This window comes from Prionailurus bengalensis, chromosome C1, assembly GCF_016509475.1.
Source record: "Prionailurus bengalensis isolate Pbe53 chromosome C1, Fcat_Pben_1.1_paternal_pri, whole genome shotgun sequence".
Lineage (NCBI taxonomy): Eukaryota > Metazoa > Chordata > Mammalia > Carnivora > Felidae > Prionailurus > Prionailurus bengalensis.
Genome location: NC_057345.1, coordinates 100,104,248 through 100,124,246, shown reverse-complemented (window position 1 = coordinate 100,124,246; position 19,999 = coordinate 100,104,248). Strand labels below are relative to the sequence as shown.

The 19,999-nt window shown below is 51.8% G+C and overlaps 1 protein-coding gene across 2 annotated transcripts in view; it reads left to right on the top strand.

The window, feature by feature from the left end:
* The window catches only part of IGSF3 (immunoglobulin superfamily member 3), a 93,932-nt gene that overhangs the window by 55,233 nt on the left and 18,700 nt on the right, over positions 1–19,999 (top strand). The window contains exons 4-8 of one of the 2 annotated variants that reach the window (XM_043575941.1): positions 1,554–1,964; positions 5,689–6,078; positions 7,489–7,548; positions 9,963–10,364; positions 13,653–14,057. In XM_043575941.1, the coding sequence (XP_043431876.1) occupies positions 1,554–1,964; positions 5,689–6,078; positions 7,489–7,548; positions 9,963–10,364; positions 13,653–14,057 (1,668 nt within the window). The remainder of the gene's footprint in view (positions 1–1,553; positions 1,965–5,688; positions 6,079–7,488; positions 7,549–9,962; positions 10,365–13,652; positions 14,058–19,999) is intronic. The other variant, XM_043575942.1, reaches the window with a different exon arrangement.

The following is a 19,999-nucleotide window of genomic DNA, read 5'->3' as shown; positions in this document are numbered from 1 at the left end:
TTGTGGGTTCGTTTGTGAATACATAGCAGGTTGAGGCTAAAACTTATGAAAACTGTAGTGCAGGTGTTAAGAATTCAGAGAAGGAAGGGGCGCCTAAGTGGCTTAGTCGGTTAAGTGTCCCAACTTCAGCTCAGGTCACGGTCTCACAGTTCGTGAGTTTGAGCCCCTCATCAGGCTCTCTGCTGTCAGTGCAGAGCCTGCTTGGGATCTTCTGTCCCTCTCTCTCTGCCCCTCTCCCGCTCTCTCTCTGTTTCTCTCTCAAAAATAAACATTAAAAAAAAAAAAAAAAGAATTCAGAGAAGGCTAACGGATCCTGTAGCTGGTGAAAGGGGATAGGGGATACAAGGCAAGGACATCTGTGGTTGCCCGAAGAAATGACGAGAAAGACGGAGCATAGGACATCAGCTGGAAGAGAAGTGAAAGGGCTTGCAGATAGCAGGCCCTTGGACGGGCTCAGTGACACCGGGGGCACTGCTCAGTCAGGAAGCGGATACGGCTGTAGGTCCTTGCTCAGACGGGAGCTGGCGGTAGGGGAGGGGACACATTTAGGTGTGGACGGCACTGGGCCCCCATGCTTGCTGACGTGAAGGGTCACCAGTATCGAGGCTGGTCTTCTTTTTCTGCCCGAGTCATGATCTCCAGGCATAGTTGTGATAATAAAAACTGGAAAGTTAAGACTTGGGGCAGAAGGACAGAACAGCCTTGGTATTGTTGACCGTCCTCGTGGGTGAACATTGCAGCCCCACACTGTCCACCCAGAAATCCCCCCGCCCTCCACGCCAAGCTCGCCGTTCATGCCACATCCTATCAGGAGGCCTGCGAGAGCCAGGCCCGAGGTGGGTGTGCTGAGGAAACACACACTGGTTGTGATTGGGGTGTCCTTATCAGGCCGAGAGGGGCCGTGTTTAGTCTCCAGAGTACGGTTCTGACCAAGTGGCCAAGAGGCAGCGTCCTCGCTTGCCCAAACTATGACTTCTTCCAGCCCAGACCACTTTGACACATGAATCATATGAAAATCCAGCCTATCAGACAACCAAGGATGCTCTTGCTTTCCTCTACCAAAAAGATTTTCTGAAACCTAGCCTTCCTAGAGCAATGCATTGCTGACGTGAGTCGGGGGGAGGTGAGGGTGGGATGGCGAGCAGGGAGGAGGTGAGCCGGGCACACAGAAATGTAAACTTCTAGGAACTGTTTCCTTTGGAAGATCGGTCAGAAGCCAAGTGAAAGTATCCTGAAGTGGTACCAACGCAAACCATCTGAGCTTAAAAAGAGAATTCGTTTCACGCGGTATTTTCAGGGACTTCGTTTAGTACGTGAAACGAAATACATCCTGCCTGTTATCTAAAAGTTATTAAAATATCGAACAGGTAAGTGTCGAAAAATTGCAGTCCGAACCCAAAGAGAAAATCCCTTCTGTTTCTGTGCTACCTGGGGTCACCTGCAGCCTCACGGTGATTGCCGAAGGCTGGGCGGGGTGGGCGGCTGGCCCCCGTGAGTGTGAGACTGATTCTGCAGCTTTGTGACCGTGTGCTCGGGATGCTTCTGTGTTGCAGTGATCCCTGACACTCTGCAGACCACGGCCATACCGCAGACTCTGCACAAAGTGGAGCAGGACCCTCTGGAGCTGACCTGTGAGGTGACCACGGAGACGTTCCAGCACAGCCACCTGTCTGTGGCCTGGCTCCGGCAGAGAGGGGGCGAGAAGCCCGTGGAGGTGATTTCCCTGAGCCGAGATTTCGTGCTTCACTCCAGCAGCGAATATGCGCAGAGGCAGAGTCTGGGGGAGGTACGGCTGGACAAGCTGGGGAGCACCACCTTCCGCCTCACCGTCTTCCACCTGCGGCCCTCCGACCAGGGCGAGTTCTACTGTGAGGCTGCCGAGTGGATCCAGGATCCGGATGGCTCGTGGTATGCCATGACCCGAAAGCGTTCCGAGGGAACCGTGGTCAACGTCCAGCCCACTGGTCAGTCTCTCTCGTGCCCATTCTCTGCCTGACGGTGTGGGTTGTCAGACGCTGGGAGGGTGTGCCAACTCCTTCTCTGGTGACCTCTGAAAGTCCTAGGAATGTATAGATACCTACGTACCATCTGACCGACTAGTGAGTCTTGGAGAGGGCAGCCCGGACCGAGTCCGGCTTACAGACCTGGTTTCTTGGACCTACCTGGAATTTTATATTTCCTTGAATTACAAATTCATTTTAAAAACTGGGAGATGTCACATAAACTGTTTGTGTCTGATGACTGGGTTCCCCCATTAGCCACACTGGTCTGCCCCCTTTGATGATGTTGCCTGTTTTGGGGACCAGTCCTGTTTCGTTTGTGAAAGACATGTGAGATTGTGAGCCTTCCACCAGAGGTATGAAATTATGATCTAGAGAAATTTTGGCTTAAGTTATTATTTCTTTATATTAATGATATGTCTTTGGTGGTGTTTTACCATTTCCAAAATGCTTAATCGCCTATTCCTTCGGAGTCCCTCAGAAGTTCTGCGAGGTCAGGCAGTGGTGGGACAGATGCCAGGGGCAGATTGCTTTGTGGGGGTTCCCGAGAGAGGTCACGGGAGGGGTTGGCAAGGCCAGCCTGGCGAGTGCCAGATTCTTCCATAAATCTGGTGAAAGAGGAGGTCAGGTGACATGTTTATAGCTGGGGCAAGAAGATGGCAGCACCATGAGCCGATTCCTTTCCTGCCTGCTCGTGTTATTCTCCCGCAGTCTCACACTGTGCTCCCCATGCCCCCGAGTCCAGCCGTGCTCCAGATCAGAGCCGACCGCTGTCGCTGGCTGCCTCTGCGGGGCTGGGGGAGGGCTCTCCATGAGCCTTCAGTCCCCCGGCTTTGGTTGCAAGGTGGTGATTGTGCCATCATCAGGCACAGCAAGTGGCCCGCGGGCCTTCCTTGTGTTGCCGCTCACCTCTGGCGAGGGGCTGGCGTTGGAGATGTGTAGGTGCGGCAGGTGAGCTGTGGTGCCGGTGGGGTCTCCTCTTCGGGACCTGTCCTTAACGTCACACTCCCATTTGCTACATGTCAGTGGTCTTGGTCTTCTGCCACTCGTTCATAGGTCCCTGTAGAGCAGTGCTTCCGACTTGCCCAACAGTCTGCTTTCCTGAACCAGGCTCCTGGGCTGGGATCTGGGAAGCTGGATTTCCAGTACACTGTCCAGGCGATTCCACCACCACTCGTGTCGTCAAGCACAGCTCCATGGGTGATAGGGCAGGAGTGATTCTCTGGACATCTGATGGGCTTTGACGAGAAGCGTTGGCTCCCGGAAAGGGAGTGTTTTATCTGCTCTGCAGGACCCAGAGCGTTTAGCAGCTTCTGGATCTTCCAGTACTAAGACATCTGTGGAAGCCACTTGATTTCATATTTATCCTTTCCCTTCCTGGATGGTTTTAAGATCGGCTTCAAAAGTCTGGACCAAATTTTGAATCTTAATGCTTTTAAATTAGGTTGCATCAGTTAATCTTTATTTTAATCTTACCAATTTGGGATTAGGACTTTTTGCATTTGCCCAGCAAATGTATTCAGATGAAGCCAGCAAAGGGAAAACCAGATTGGAAAAAAAAAAAGTTGATGGTGTTACTCTGTGCCTCTGGGCTCTTCGGGTTCAATGGTTGCAGCCCCAGCTTTGTGCTTCTCTTAAATGTTTCAGTAAACATTTAGGGTCTCTGCTGCATTCAAGGTGTGGCACCGGGGTTTCAAAGATGAACGCCTCTTGGAGGCTGCACTGAGGGAAGGTGTGGATGTGAAGGCCGGTGGCTAAGTAGAGTGTATTGAATGCTGTGATGCTATTGTGCGTCCAGCGCTCAGGGACACGGTGACTGGGGAGTGGTCTCACAACATTAAGTTTTCCCTGGATGGGAGCATTAAGGCAAATCCAAGAAAGCCAACGAGTTTGGTGAGTTGAGCCAAATCTGAAGCCTGCAGAGGCGTCAGAGGGACAAGCATAAAGGCTCAAAACTGTGTGCTGTGTTTGGCAAGCAGAGAGGAGTCCAGCGTGGGGCGAGCTTGTGTCCTGGGAATGAGTGAGGAGAAGAGGAAGGAAAGGCGGCCAGAAGCCCCACATATTGTGATCTGGAGCTTGGCCTTGACTCCACCGACCAGGTGTTTGCAAGCTGTTCTTGGGATCTGAGGAAGCCCTTAGAGCTGGCTGAGAGGTTGCACGTGGAGGTGTGTATGTGTCCATGTGTCTGTGCGCGCCAGGAGGTGCTGGAGGAAGGCGTGTGAGGGCCACAGCGTTCCCTCGCCTGCTTCAACCAAATGCTGTCTATATTGGGCGACACAAGGTTTTGTAGGAACAAAGTCCCTTGCCTCTGCACCACCCCCGCCCCCCACCAAGGAATGCTTAAAAATCACTGCTGCAGACACTTAGAGGGGGGAAATAGAGATTTTAAAGGAAGGAATGACAGTTAGATCTGGGTTCTAGAAGCAAAAAGCCATGGAGGCCAGATGGAGGTTGATTAAGCAGGTTGGGTCTGATGTGGAGAGACCAGGTAAGAGAGAGCTGTAAGGCCAAGGTCAGGTCGGTAGCAGTGCCTGGAAGACACGAAGTGAGTGCTAGAGACAGAGTAGGGAGCATCACTGTGCAAGGCAATCCGTGGGATTGCCTGGGAACTCTGAGGCCAGGGCTCTGGGTGATTCCTTGAATGGGGATAGGGAGGGAGGGGGAAGGAGAGGTATCGAGAGTGTGCAATGTCCTCCTTAAAAGCCTCTGCTTCCCCATTGGTGGCAGCGCTGGTTGTCTTTTCTTCTGTTTCTGTCGATTTTAGTCAGGGAGTCTATCCTGCATGCAGACTCTTAGAGAGAGAGATGCTAGCAGGCGAAGCACCATCCACGCGTCATCTTAGAGGCTGAGAGCTTAGAGCTCTTAGAGCATCTTAGAGCTTAGAGGCTGAACCTGGGAGGCATGAGAGCCTCCCACTGTCTCACTGTGCGTGGGATGCTGTTAGTGGCGATGAGCCCTTCTTTGAGCACCGCCCCCCCCATTCCTGATCAGACACCCAGCTTTCTGAAGGGTGCTTGGATTCATTGTCCATTTCAGAGGTCATTAGCTTTCGGTGGAAGTGGGTAAAAATTTTCCCTCTCCATCTTTCTTGAGATTTTATCTGACAGGTGGTAACTCATGGAGAGACTTTGGTTTTCCCTTTGCCCTTGGAATTGTGTGAAGGGTTGTCTTACCTGTGTCTGATTTCCAGTACCCATGTGGCAGTGGAGAACATATTTCAGTGTATGTATTTTTTTGAGCGTTTATGAGGATTGGGGTCAGCACTGTGTAATTTTGTCTCACGTGTCAGTGGGGGTGAGTCCTACAACATCTGCAGAAAATGTTTGCAATCCTGCTGCTTACATGGGGTTCTGGGAGTATATAGATCAAGGGTAGGCCTGGGTAAGCGATGTCAGGGATGATAGACCTTGTTGACCTCTGCGTCATAGGCTGCAGACGGAGCCCCACGCGTCTTAACTGAGGTAACAAGCCCCTTAGACTGTCTGGGTCTAGCTGCCTTTGAGTTCTGTCTGCGACCCTCAGGAATTTCTCTGAAGACTCTGGGTTTTTCTCTGAAGACAAGGGGAAGTGCTGTGGTTGGCACTGTAAAGAGGGCATGGGGGGTGGGAATTTGCTGGTGCACTTGGGTTAGCCGGGGACCCTCATTCACCCAGAAGGCATCCATCGTTTTGTTAATTCGTTTTCTTAGACAAAGAGTTCACCGTGCGGCTGGAAACGGAGAAGCGGCTATACACGGTGGGTGAACCGGTGGAGTTCAGATGCATCCTGGAGGCTCAGAACGTTCCCGACCGTTACTTTGCCGTCTCCTGGGCCTTCAACAGCTCGCTCATTGCCAGCATGGGGCCCAATGCAGTGCCGGTCCTCAACAGTGAATTTGCCCATCGGGAAGCCAGGGGCCAGCTGAAAGTGGCCAAAGAGAGCGACAGTGTCTTTGTGCTGAAGATCTATCACCTCCGCCAGGATGACAGCGGGAAATACAACTGTCGTGTGACAGAGAGAGAGAAAACGGTCACCGGGGAATTCATCGACAAGGAGAGCAAGCGGCCCAAGAACATCCCCATCATCGTCCTCCCCATCAGTAAGTAGAGAAGATGTGCTGTCTCCTTCTGCTCCCCGTGGTCTGGTCTGTAGCTGGCATCATTTAAGAGGAGTCAGGGGACCGATGAGCTGCGGGGGAGGGGGAGGGAGGGGGAGGGCGGGGCTTTTGGAACTCAAGGGTTCAAGTCAGTTCTGGCAGGCAAAACCAGTTCACCTGTCTCCCTTCTCCACTCGCCTGCCCACACTTAGCAACCCCCAGTTAGGCAGGGCGCGGGGGTATGTCTGCAGGTTGGAGGGGGCATCCCAGATCTGAGCACTGGCTGCCCTCTGTCAACACCAGCACTGCCAGCTCAGCTTGGAGGAAAATCAGGAATCCAGGACGCCTGTTGGCTCCCATGTGGGAATTAAGTCCCAGATGGAGTGGGTAGAGGCCTACCTTGAAATCTCACTTATGAGGGTTGGTCTTTTGTGGGAGGATTTTAAATCTGAGAGCACATTATTAAAAAGGATTTGCTGTCTGGGTTTTGGGGGTATAAGGGTTGGCATTTCCCTAAATGTCTCTTCCCTATTGAAATTGTGTTTTCAAAAGTCAGTGGGTGGGACCTCTTACGTCTTCCTGGAGCATAGGCTTCCTTTTAAAGCTTAGCCAGTTTCCAAGGATGCTTGGTGGGCCCCCACCTCCATGTAAGCAGGGCTCGTCTGGGTCTGGGTGGGTGACTGTTGTGGCTGGGGACTCGGGCACAACCTGTGTTTGCTCCTGTTGTGTTTAATCATCCATAGTATCAGGATGTTTTCATTAACGTCTCAATTCTCTCCTAGTTCTGTTTTTAGTAAAAAGAGAATTAAACTTTTAATGCCATGATTTTAAACAAGACAGGGAAGTTTTAAAACTAACCTTTAACCTTTTCTCAACTACTCAAACTGTTCTCTCCCCTAGCCTTGTGATGATTCCCTTTACATATTTATTTACACCTGTACGTTTTTGATGTAGTTCTCTTCAAGCGAGAAGGAAAGAGTAGACACAGGGTCTTGCCTACTTCTTTCTTTTCTCACCAACAGGGTTCCTTTCTTTCATACTTCTGTTTTTTTTTTTTTTTTTAAATCTCTCTCACACACCTAATTATCTTGACATTGTTTTGTTTCTTAGACTTTTTTTTTTCTTTGCAATGCCTAGCATGGTGCTTTGCATAGGGTCGGTGCTTGCTGAATATTTGTAGAGTTGAAATTGTTGAACTGAATGCCCATTCTCCTGACTGTTTTCCTGTCGGTTTGTGCTTGCCTTAACCACGGACTCTCTATTTTTAAATCTGCAACTAATTCCTCATTGTTAAGGATCCAGTGAAGGGCAGCTACGCTGTTTACTTCCTATATCTTTTGTGCTAAGAGATTTCCCCCAACCCCTTCCAAGAACTTGTTTGATGATCTGTGGCCTGCTATATTGCTTTTCCAGCAGATAACTGGGTAGTTAAAGTCCCTCAGCACCACCAGATCCTGCCCCAAGGCCACTTGGGTAAGTCTACCAAAGAACAACGGTCACGTCGGTAATGGTGATAATGCCTTGGATTTTAATGGCGCTTTTCCTCTCAAGAGCCCAGAGTGCTTCTGCATATATCACTTCCTTCCCCGCTCTCACTCCTCAAATCCCCGTAGAGGCCAGTGTTCTCTCCATCCCGTGAGCGAAGAAGCCAGAGCACCGTGCAGAGACGCGGCTGGGCCGGTTCCGTTCGTGGTTGAGCGTGCATTGCATTAGAAATATTTGCTTCTAACTCCAGACCCACCGCTCTGCGCTTAAGTCTGTGCTACATCATCCGGCTCCTGATTTGAAATTTCATTTGGCGAACATGCAGTCAGAGTCTCATTAGTTCTGTCCTAGTTTTCGCTTCATCCAGAGAGTTTTAACTGGTCAGCTCGCCTTTTCTCAGGCCTGGGAACGCCCATCCCGCGTCCTAAGGGGCAGCGCCCGCACCGCACCTGTGTTTGCCTCTGCCTGGGATGCCTGCACGGTTTTTCTTCTCATAGGACCACCTGTAACCGTGCGATTCTTCCGGGCTTTTGCTGGAGCCACAGAGCACCAAACAGCAGCCCTCATCGTTCGTAAGCCAGGGCTCACGGGAGTCCACCGGGGGGGCAGTAGGGAATGGCGGTGACACCCTGCAAGTCATATTTCTGCTGGAGGCCAGCAAAGGGGTTTCCCACCCCTGACACCGGAGTTGTCCTTTTGATGCCCCACATGGAATGATAATGCTGGGGAGGAGTCCTTAACCTACAGAGGAAGTATGATTACTGATGATGACAAGTAAATTACCTCCTCTGGTATTGACGGTGCTGGAGGTATTGACGGTGCTGTGGCCCCAAGAAGTAGGAACTCTTAGTGTCTCCGTTTTGCACGTGAGAAAAGGAAGCGGGGGTAGGTTAAGGAAGAACCCCAAGATTCCAGAGTTAGGAAGCAGTAAACCCGGCTTCAAGCCCTGGTCTCCCTGCCTCCAACTCCATGCTTTGAGCCACAGAAGCCTGGTCATCTCCATAAGTCATCCTGGTATGGCTCCTGGGGAGGTTGCCCTCCTGGGGAGCCTGAACCCTGCCCAGACCTATTTTTCACACGAAATAAGCCAACCCGCAATGGGTAGCAGGCATCCTCACCATAACAGAAACTACCTGCTGGGGCTTGGGGCTCATCTCTGTCTGTTTCTGCCTGTGGGGGAAAATACGGGGGAGCAAAGATTGATTCAAATGCATGGTTATGGGTATGTATGTGTGATCCCTCTCGATAATCAGGTATGCCTCTGAATCGGGGAATTTAACTTAATTGATTAATTTTAAATTGTGTTTCAAGTCAGTGGTATCCGGAAAATTGAAGCCAAATTAGTTATGGTGCTTTGTATTCTTTAACACTTGTTTTTTTTCTTTTAACTCGACGTAGATAGTCATACAAAATAGCATATGTGTAGTGAAGGCAGATTAGAATGTCCGTGGTGTTTATGAAAACAAAAGTTGTTCGGAATAGGAAAGTTAACGTGATCACCAGTGACCAGTTTTTGAAAACCTGCTGTGTGTCAGGTGGTTGACATACATTGTCTTGTTAACTTTTCAATCTTTAAAACAAGTGCACGGTAGGAACCACACCATCCCTGTGCTGCAGAAGGAGGCGTATAAAGTGTAATTAGTTCGACGGAGTGACCTCAGAGCTAAGTGAATAGCACAGGAGCAAAGAGAGTGGGGTCCTTATCCCCACCTCTGATTGGCAGGATGTGTTAGGGTCAGAGCAGCGGAACCAGGGCTGAATGTGGACGGCAGGGTAGAGAGCCAGGGGCCTTGGTCGGTTCCTCTGCGTTCATGGAAAAAGTATGAGGGCTCACTGCCACACGCACTATGAAAGCAGACATCTGTCCCAGTATCCCCCACACCCAAGCAAGCACACGTTATCTTCCTGGTACCTCCCGTCACTTTGCTGATATTGCCCGGAGGGGCTCAAATGGCCCATGATAGATGTTCCGCTCTTATTTGACTGCCGTAGCACCGAACGGCGGGAGGATGGAGGTGATGTAGAAATTTCCGAGTTGTTCCACTTCCTGAAATTCCGAGTTGAAAAACCCTTGAGCCCCAGCTGAACAGATTACCGATAGAACGTCGGAACGTCACCATGCTGTATTTCTTAGGTTCCGGTTCAGTCTCAGGTCTTAGACCCTCAGTACCCCACATGACATCTTGGTCCCCAGCAAAGGGCCTCCTAGGTGATGGATCTAAAGTCGTGGGGAGCAGTGCCCAGAAGCAGCCAGGGCTTGCCGCAGCAAGTGTCAGAGGGCGTTCCTCCTGCCAGGTGAAGTGCGTAGTGTGACACCCACACCCAGCCTCCTGCCCTGTCTGTGGGGGAGGGGGTAGTAGAGGCCGGAAAGCCCCAGCGTGGCACTCTCTCCCTCTTCCCAGAGAGCAGCATCTCCGTGGAGGTGGCCAGCAACGCCAGTGTCATCCTTGAGGGTGAGCACCTGCACTTCTCCTGCAGCGTCCGCACGGCGGGCAGGCCGCAGGGCCGCTTCTCGGTCATCTGGCAGCTCGTGGACCGGCAGAACCGCCGCAGCAACATCATGTGGCTGGACCGGGACGGCACCGTGCAGCCAGGCGCGTCCTACTGGGAGCGCAGCAGCTTCGGGGGCGTCCAGATGGAGCAGGTGCAGCCCAACTCGTTCAGCCTGGGCATCTTCAACAGCAGGAAGGAGGATGAGGGCCAGTACGAGTGCCACGTGACCGAATGGGTGCGGGCAGTGGACGGCGAGTGGCAGATCGTGGGGGAGCGCCGGGCCAGCACCCCCATCTCCATCACGGCTCTCGGTAAGGAAGCACTCGGCCGTCCTTTCTGTGGGATCGCTGGGAGATTGCTCCCACATCGGGTCCCTTACCCTGACTTTTATCAGAGTCCTGGTAGGAAACAGATGGCCCCTTCCAGAGGGTTTAATTGAAGGGACTGTGTACGAAAGTGCAGGTAGGGTTGACGGGGCCAGTGGTGCACGGTGGGGCCCCTGGGGGCCTGGTGACGGCTGGGGGCGGTCACTGTTCCTGGGTCTGCTTGGTAGGAGTGAAGTTCGAAGTTCTGGCCAGGGGAGCGAAGCCACGCAGTAGGAGTGGTGGCCCCAGGTGGGGGGACCATGGTCCCTGCCAAGACCAGCAGAGCAGAACCTCTCTCGCCTGTCCCCCAGGCTCTCCTGCCCTCCAGCCCAGGGGCCCAGCCCTCCTCAAAAGGCCAGAGCAAGGCAGAGAAGGGTAGGAGACCCCTTTCTGCCATTTACTTAGCATTTACTATGTTCCTGGTAGAGTCTAAGCACTTGTCCCTTTGAATTCTCACCTAACCAAGAGCTCAACCCTTTGATTTTACAAGGAGACTGAGGGAGACAGGTTAACTAATTTTAATTTGCTCACGGCTACAGCTTTTAAGTGACAGACCCACAGTCTGAACCTGGGAAGCTGGGGATCTCTCTTCATTTTTCACCCCCCCCCCCAAAGTCTGTGCTTTTATCTCTTCCTCTATAAGGCACCATCCTTAGGAAAGCCACTTCCGCATTAGCATGAAATTCAAAGATACCTTGAGATTTGCTAAAACCAGAGAATTAGATTTGCTTCTCACGGGGTAGTTAAAGCGGCTTCTATCAACATTTATCCGCCGAATATAATCAGTAGATTAAATTTTAAGAGGCCAGTCTGCTACTTGTTATCATGTTCGGTCTTCCTGTTTATCAGGACAGCTGTGACATCACTTGTCCTCGGTGACCATGTATCCCACTCCCTGGGACCATGTTGCCCATCGACTTCCTAGCTAGAGCTGACACCCCAGGAAAGATGGCAGCCCCCGCTGGTTTTGCCCTCAACAGAGTACTGTATTCTCACCCAAGATTAGAATTACACTTCTTGTTCTAAAAGCTTAATCCCAAAGATTGGCCTGCTTCGTGTAGTAATTGCATTGCTCAGCTTTCTCGCTTTAGAAACTTTGTCCAGTGGCTGAGTTTGCCGATGAGCTCAGTCCCCGGGCCAGTGCTCAGCACCAGTGTGGACCTGTGGAAATGTCCGGATGTCCAGTAACAGTCCTTTTCCCCACCCTGCGAGGTTAGGAATGTCCAAGGAGCGGTCAGGATAGCTTCTCTTAGGTTATCCCCCTGACGTCTGTCATACTCATCATATGTCTGTGGTTTCCGTAGTCAGGGTCACCACGGGCTCTGACCTGGGATCCCGGGCTTGGTTCTGCTTACCTGTTCTCTACCCCTGGGGTGCCTCTGGCCAAAGCCGTAATCAGGGAGACCCAAGCAGTTGTGGCAGGGAAGAGTGGGGGGCACTGTGGGGTCAGGTTGCCTTTCAGTCTAAATAGTGACACACACGTGTTTTCATATTGACGGGGTCAGGTATGGTTCACTCTCAGGTACCCAGCTGAGACAGCAGATAGGAACATCCTGCAGCCGCACGTGGGCCATTATGAGCGTTCAGTTAAAGTAAATTCGGTGCTCTGTGCACCACGATCATGGCGTGTGCTCTGTCAGCCCTGGACAGAGTCATTTGCTTGGAGAAGCTCTCTCTTCTTGGGCTGACATCTTTGGATGCTGGGGCCAGGAACACTGGGAATGTCCTATCCCTAAGGTCCCGTATCCTGCCACTCTCATGGCAACATATTCTGCACACAGGGGCACAAGTGACTATCACAACTACTTAATGTTTAAGGATGGGTCTCTGGGTCTTAAATTTTTTTTTTAAGGAGGCATAAAGAAGCTTATGAAATCCAAATTGAAGATCGGGAGTTTTCAGCAAATTATTTCCACTTATTTGCTGACTTAACCTCCTCACCTGAAGCCCAAAGATTCATTTTGTGCGTAGTCTTTTCCCTACAGAATTGAAAGTACTTTTCTTTGTGTCTACTTTGTCCCTTTACATATTTAGTGAAATATAGCGTGTGCCAGGTACTATGCCATTCCTCATATGTTGCAAATATTAATTCAGTCTTCCAAATACGTTGCAAATATTAACTCACTTAATCTTCACGAGGACCTGTTTTACAGATGGGGAAATCAAGGCAGAGAGAAGTGAAGTAACTTGTTGTCCACACAGCTTAGAAAGATCAAAGTCGGGCCTCTGGCTCTAGGGTCTGTGCCTTTAACCACTTCCCATGGGTAAAACCGCCAGATAAGACCCCTGACTCTGCCATTTCCTGGCTGCTTGATCGCGGGCAGTTTATTTAACCTCTCTGTGCCTCTTCCTTGTCTGTAAGAAATGGATGAGATGCTTTCTTGTCCTACAAGGTCATTTTGAGGACACAGTGACGTGTGGTGGAAACACAGCAGTTGGCCCCACGCCTGGCACACCGCACTCAGTAAACACTGGCTGTTCGCAGTCTTATGATCATAACCAGTGTGTTAATATTAAGTAGTGTTTCAAGGTGAAGGAACTTGCATAGCGCCCACTGAGGAGTCGGTATCTGGGATCAGCCTGCTGCCGTCAGTAGGGGGCAGCCTGCTGTAACTGCAGAAGCTCACCTCACCCAGTTCCCCACCTGCTCAAGGTCAGCGCACCTGCTGTGGGTCCCTCACTGCCCATCTTCCCTGCATTTCACAAAGAAAGTGGAAAAGGAACTGGTGAGCAAGCCTGTACTGCTTGGCCCGGGGAACAGGGACACATCCTCTGCCTCCTCCTTGTCTAGCTCCAGTGCCTTGCGGGCCAAGCAGAGGAGGCGTCGGGGGGGGGGGGGGGGGGTGGGGAAGTGTCCACCTTGCAGGCAGTGAATGACGTTGGCTTGAGGGCTTTTTTCTCCTGTTTCAGCATGGGATCCCCAAATCTGTAGGAATGGCTCTGCCTACGTATCCTCAATCCTGGCAAGGGCTGATGGGAGGTAGATCGACATGAAAGTTTCATCAGGAAGGGTTTGCTAAGTGCTGCTTGAGGAGCTTTGCCTCTGGCCTCTGTGTATGGGGTCTTTTGGGCTCGTGCTAAATGCGAGCTAAAGTGATCTGGCCTGGGCATCAGGAGAGAGCCGGAGCCTCGGTTCTGTGCCGCTAGCTTGGCCCACAGCCCCACCCCTGCCGCACACCGCCCTGAGAAATCCTCGTGTCTCCCCTAGCTGGAGTCTCTCTGCTCTCTCTCCAGAAATGGGCTTTGCGGTCACAGCCATCTCGCGCACGCCAGGCGTGACCTACAGCGACTCCTTTGACCTGCAGTGCATCATCAAACCCCATTACCCGGCCCGGGTCCCCGTGTCCGTGACCTGGCGGTTCCAGCCAGTTGGCACCATCGAGTTTCACGACCTGGTGACCTTCACCCGGGACGGGGGGGTCCAGTGGGGGGACAGGTCCTCCAGCTTCCGGACCCGAACGGCCATCGAGAAGGCCGAGTCCAGCAACAACGTGCGCCTGAGCATCAGCCGGGCCAGCGACACAGAGGCGGGCAAGTACCAGTGCGTGGCTGAGCTGTGGCGGAAGAACTACAACAACTCCTGGACGCGGCTGGCGGAGCGGACCTCCAACCTGCTGGAGATCAGGGTGCTGCAGCCAGGTCAGGGGGCCCGGGGGGGAGGGGGGGGCGCCCGGCACGCGGCCGGGGGGAGGGCGGCGCACACGTGGGGCCCCCGGCGGGACCACTTCCATTTCCCAACTTTGTGGCTCGAGAAATTTCCAGCCTGTAGGTAGCCGCAAGAATCCCGTTCCCTTGTCTCGACGGCCAGCGGTTAAGGTCTTGCTGTGCTTGTTTTCCCTCTGGTTTTCGTGCTGTTGTCTCTGAACCATTTGAGGGGGGGTTGCAGGGCTTGGGACTGTTCCTCCTCAGTACTTCCGTGTGTGTCTCATAAGAATGAGGACACACTCCTGTGCAACCACGACACCACTGTCACCCCCCAGAGTTCCACACGATGACGGCATGTTACCAGCATTTCCCCCGTTGTCCCAATAATGTCCTTGGTAGCTTTTTTTTTTTTTTTCCCCCTTCCAAACCAGGATCCAGTCAGGGATTACAGACCACTTTAACTTGTCATGTCTTTTTAGACTCTGGTATCTTGACATCACGCCGTCTCCTAAAACCCTTTCCACAGCAGCCTGGAGGAGGTACACTGTTCCCTGTTGGCAGACAAGGAACGTGAAATGGGAGAGGGAACATGTGAGGCACTTAACGGAGTAACTGCCTCGTGGCAGGTGCTTAGGGTCGATGGTTTTATGAGAATTTCACAACCCCAGGAAAGAGGAAGTGGCTACCCTAGGGTCACGTAGCTGGTAAATGGCAGAGCCAGGGTTTGAACCCGTGTCTGTCTGTCTCTCCCATGCTGATTCCCTGAGCCAGGCTCTGGCCTCCTCCTTGAGCTCCCTTTCCCCACGGAGGGGAGTCTTTCACGGCCGTTGGTAAAGCCGCACTAATTTGGGAAGCCTGGGTCAGGGGGTGTCCTGCAACCACTCCGTCATTGGGCGCTTTTCCTAATGCGGGGGAGGGGTCAGGTGTATGTGCTTTGATGGGCCCCCCGGTGTCCGTCCCCTCTCCTGCTTGGTTGGAAGCAGCTGTGGTGTGGAGCCCAGGCTGCTCAGCGTCTCTGCCATTGCCAGGCCCCTGCACAGTGGGGCACATGCACCTACACGGCGAAGCGTGGGTTGGATGAGAGGTGACTTTGCAAAGACGTTTTTCTGACTCTGTGACCCACCCACTTTGCAAAGGTGGTTTGAACCCCTTGCAAAGAGGATTCTTCTGCCCACTCACAGCCATGGTTCGTACCTGACCTGGTCTGCTCCGCCATGTGAGATGGTCACGGTGTTGTTTTCAGCAACGTGAGGTTACATGGGGGGGTATTGTCTGAGTTTACCCTTGGCCTCTTCTAACCCTGTGAAAAGCCCTCTTTCGGAGGTGCCGGGGTGGCTCAGTCGGTAGAGTATCTGACTCTTGATTTCGGCTCAGGTCATGATCGCAGAGTCCTGGGATAGAGCCCCACGTTGGGCTCCACACTGAGCATGGAGTCTGCTTAAGATTCTCTCTCTCTTTCTCTCTCTGCCCCTCTCCCCCACTTGCAGACTCTCTTTCTCTAAAATAAAATAAAATAAAATTTGGGGGCGCCTGGGTGGCTCAGTCAGTTAAGCAGACGACTTCGGCTCAGGTCATGATCTTGCACTCCGTGAGTTCAAGCCCCGCGTGGGGCTCTGTGCTGACAGCTCAGAGCCTGGAGCCTGTTTCAGATTCTGTGTCTCCCTCTCTCTCTGCCCCTCCCCCGTTCATGCTCTGTCTCTCTCTGTCTCAAAAATAAATAAACGTTAAAAAAAAATTTAAAAAAAAAATTAAAAAATTTTAAATTAAAAAAAAAAATCCTGTTCTGTACCAAAGTTTGGAACAAGCAACTTGTAAAAATGATGGGACCGTTCCTTGGCCAATTAGAACCTGAGCCTGGGCAAGCGGAAGCTTAGGGAAGAGGCTATGCTGCTTAAGTGGATTTTTGGGTTAATGGAGGGTTAAGCAGAGACCCCATTTTGTGTGACCCCTTGTTGTGGAAACGCCTAGGGACACACGTGGCCGCCTTACTGACTAGGACATTCCGATTGTAATTGTGCATTTGTGGTCTCCTCTGGCCCTCAGGGTCAGTGTTGTGAGCCATGGAGCCCATCAACATGGTTCCACGGCTGTAGAAAGGTAGGGTTCGCGCTGACCCCAGCACCTTGCCTGACATTGCCTTTTTGAATCGATTGCTAACTCCTGCTTGTTTCCATTCCTATTTGGACTCTAAGGCTGGAGCACGTAAGGGAAGGCTGAGGACAGCTCATCAAAGGTTTGAGTTCTTTGGATTCTGGTTCATTTATGGTGTTACTAAAGAGAATAAGGGAAAACTATGTGTGAGGTTAGCTCTCGGGTGCCCGGCTGTGGGCTTAGCACTTACATTCTTCTTAACCATTCATCACCAACAGTGAAATGATGTGGATGTTTGTATCCCCATTTTGGTTTCTCCGTGGAGAAACCAAGGCCTCTCGGTGCGTCAGAGGCGTGGTAGCAGCCAACCAGCTTGGGAAAACTGAGGTGCAGCTGCTGGTGGTCTCGGTCTCCCCGACTTCCAGATGCCAGCCATGTCATTCCTCCCGGGTGGGGGGGGAGGATGTCGCCAGAGAGCCAGGCGGTGGAGGGCTGTCTCCGGGTCTCTGTGCCTTGCTCTGAATTGGTTTGTGTTTTTCACTGTCAAGCGGGAAGGAGCAGCACTGGCGTGGGAGGCCTGGGAGCGGCTGTTTGTTGTGTGGCCTCTGCTCAGAGGTGAGCAGTGGTGCACTTTCGAGGTCCCCTGGAGGCTGCCTCGAGAGCCCGTGGGTGCTGTAGCTGCTGCCACCGCCCAGGGAGTGGCTGAGGCTCAGAGGAGAGTTCATGCCTCTAAGTGTTACATTCTGTCCTTTATTAAATATTTATGCAGTTAGCACTTCCTGCTTTCCAAAGAGCCTCATGTTCGTGTTTACTTCCCCCCCTTCCCCCCCCCCACACACTCGGGTGGGTACTGCACTTCCGTGTGGGGTAAGTGGAGGTGGAAGATACCAGAGGGCTGACCGTGTCCAACACGTGGCGCATGCAGCCCCCTTTGTCTGCACCGCCACCCTGGGAGGAAGCTGTTGCTTGCTTATAAATGGAGTAACTGAGGGGGCGCCTGGATGGCTCAGTCGGTTGAGCGTCCGACTTCGGCTCAGGTCATGATCTCGCGGTTTGTGAGTTCCAGTCCCGCGTTGGGCTCTGTGCTGACAGCTCAGAGTCTGGAGCCTGCTTCAGATTCTGTCTCCCTCTCTCTGCTCACACCCTGTCTCTCTCTGTCTCAAAAATAAATATTTTAAAAAAATTTAATAAATGGAGTAACTGAGGCTCAGAGAGGTTCTGACTCGCCAAGTCAAGTGCGTGGCGAGTGGGAAGTCGGGATTTGAACCCAGGTGTGCCTTGTTAAAAAGCCGTGGGGCTGGGTGAAAGGGAGACTTTGACTTTTTCGAAGGCCATGTAGTCAGAGATTATGTTTTTGCATTCAGCTAATAGCCTCCTTCATAGAAGGAGTTTCTCCGTAGATTGCTGGCATGGAGGTCTCAGCACAGGTGGCTGTAGCAGTAACAGTAACGCCGATGTAGCAGCTGATACTTATTGAGCATTTCTTGTGTGTCCGTCCCCATCCTGAGTGCTTTATATGTAATAGCTTGCTTGGTTCTTAGCCCATGCAACACCGAGAGGGGGTCCTGTTTCATCCACTTTATAGATGAGCACACTGACACAGCGGTTAAATAAATTACCCAGTGATCCCTAATAAGTGGCAGAAGCAAGATTCAAATCCAGACAGGCAGTCTGGTTCCAGAATCGAAGCTCTTAATTTTATTATATTACGTATTTTTCTGGACAGTTACTATTTTATGTTTCTTCTCAGGAATCCTCTGTGGTACCAAGTACTTTTATTTGCTGTCTCCTCTCTCTGGTTTACCATCCTCGAATTGCTGATGCCCTTTAGCAGATACTTAAATTTGTTTGTTTGACGTTGGGGTCACGAGAAACCCATACGGGTTCCAGTTTGCTGATGGTATAGGGGTGTAATTTATGCTTCCCCTAACTCCCCTGTTTCTTCAGATTTCTGCCACAAGATGGCCCCTAAGACTTGGGGATACCAGAGCTCAAATCCAGTGCTGGCTTCTCTTCTCTCTCCCCTCCCTGCATTCCTTGTCCCTCAAAACACGGCTTCTTATTCCTGCTCTTACTCCCCACCCCCTTTTAAGAATATTTTGTCAAACATTCTTATTCCAGCAGAATCAGAGAGAAACCTAGAGAGTGCTGGCTCTGTCACGCTGGTCCATTTATCAGCCTTTAACTGCTGATGTCATCTGCTCCCAGAGGGCTCTGTGTGGTCTGTGCCCCAGACCGGTCCTTGCCAGGGCCACCTGCTGACCTGACCACATCACAGGTATTTGATTCATTAAAATCTCTGGCTGGATGGCACGGTCGATTGTGGATCCATCACTGACCATTCTTTTTACCTGCTTCCTGTTCCGTCTGCACATCCCCAAGGAAATCTTCAAGGAATGCCATCACTCTGATTTTGTTGATTTCGCTTAGCCTGACTCTCATTGATCACAGAGTGTGACCCCCATGGGGCATTTAGGCAAGACTTTAAGCCAGCTCAACATATTCGATTCTTCGCTCTTAATCCATTCTTTTCTCTTTTAATTTCGAAGCATCGCTTTGCTTCCTTCTGATTTTCTTTCGCACCAAAAACACCCTCCAATTACACATCCCTAAATACGGAAGCAATAAGGGAAATGTCAGCACTCATTTTCCAAACGTTTACGACCCTCTCCTGGTCTGGCTATTAAATATTGCACATTCAGATTGACAAAGCAATAAACAAGCTTCCAGGAGGACAGCCTCCAGTGCAGAAAGCCGACTTGTCAGTGGGTGTATTCTGCTGGGATTTACTGATGGGTAGTCAGGATGAATATTTAATACCCTCCCTCTGGATGCTGCCAAATCCGTTTTCTCCAATTTCTTATTGCTGACCTGGCAGATTGGGCGAGCTGAGGGCTTTTTCTTTGACTTGCATGGGTCCGGGGCATGCGAACTGTGGCTGTCCTTGTCACAGTCTGATAAGTGACAGGCTGCCTCATCCCAAGTGGGATTGGCCCCTACTTTCTTTCAGGAGAACCTGGGGTTCCCCTCCCAGGCCACGAGCCTGTGGCTTCTGCCTGCTAAGTGCTCAGAGACAGTGAGCATGAGTGCAAGGGCGCCTAGAGGAGTCCCCAGCACCCACCCCCAAGCCTCCAGGCCTCGTTGTCATGGTGACGCCAGGTGTACCAATTGGCAGGCCCTGCATAAAGGGTCACCGCTGTGTCTGCAGACAGGTGAGACAGGGCATGTCTGGGTTACCCCGAATTAGCTGTTTCTGCTTCTAAACCTTTGCTACTTTTCTCCTTGCTCCTTCCTGCCACTGCCGCCCACAAGCACATTTGAGCACCTACTGTGTGCCCGTTTCCATGCTGCAGCTGCAGACTCCAGTCCCTGCCTGGAAGGCTGTCCTGAGGGCCTGGGAGGAAGGAAGCACAGGGAAGAGTCACAGGGGTGCAAGAGAGCCGGCCTGGGGTATGACCGATGGGCCCAAGGGAGGGAATCGGCATGTGTGGGGGCGGGCAGTGGGACGTTTCCAGCTCAGAACAGAGTGTGTGCAGAGAACATCACGGACGGAGGAAGCATCATGCTTGTTTTGATACGAGTGAAGCATGGAGTCAGGGAGGGGTTTGTCCCCAGGTATGTTGGTGAGAGCCAGGGGAGCCCCTTTTATATATATTTTTTAAATGTTCATTCATTTTTGACAGACAGAGAGAGACAAAGCGTGAGGGGGGAAGGGCAGAGAGAGAGAGGGAGACACAGAATCTGAAGCAGCTCCAGGCTCCGAGCTGTCAGCACAGAGCCTGACGCGGGGCTGGAACCCACGGAGCGCGAGATCATGACCTGAGCCGAAGTCGGACGCTTAACCG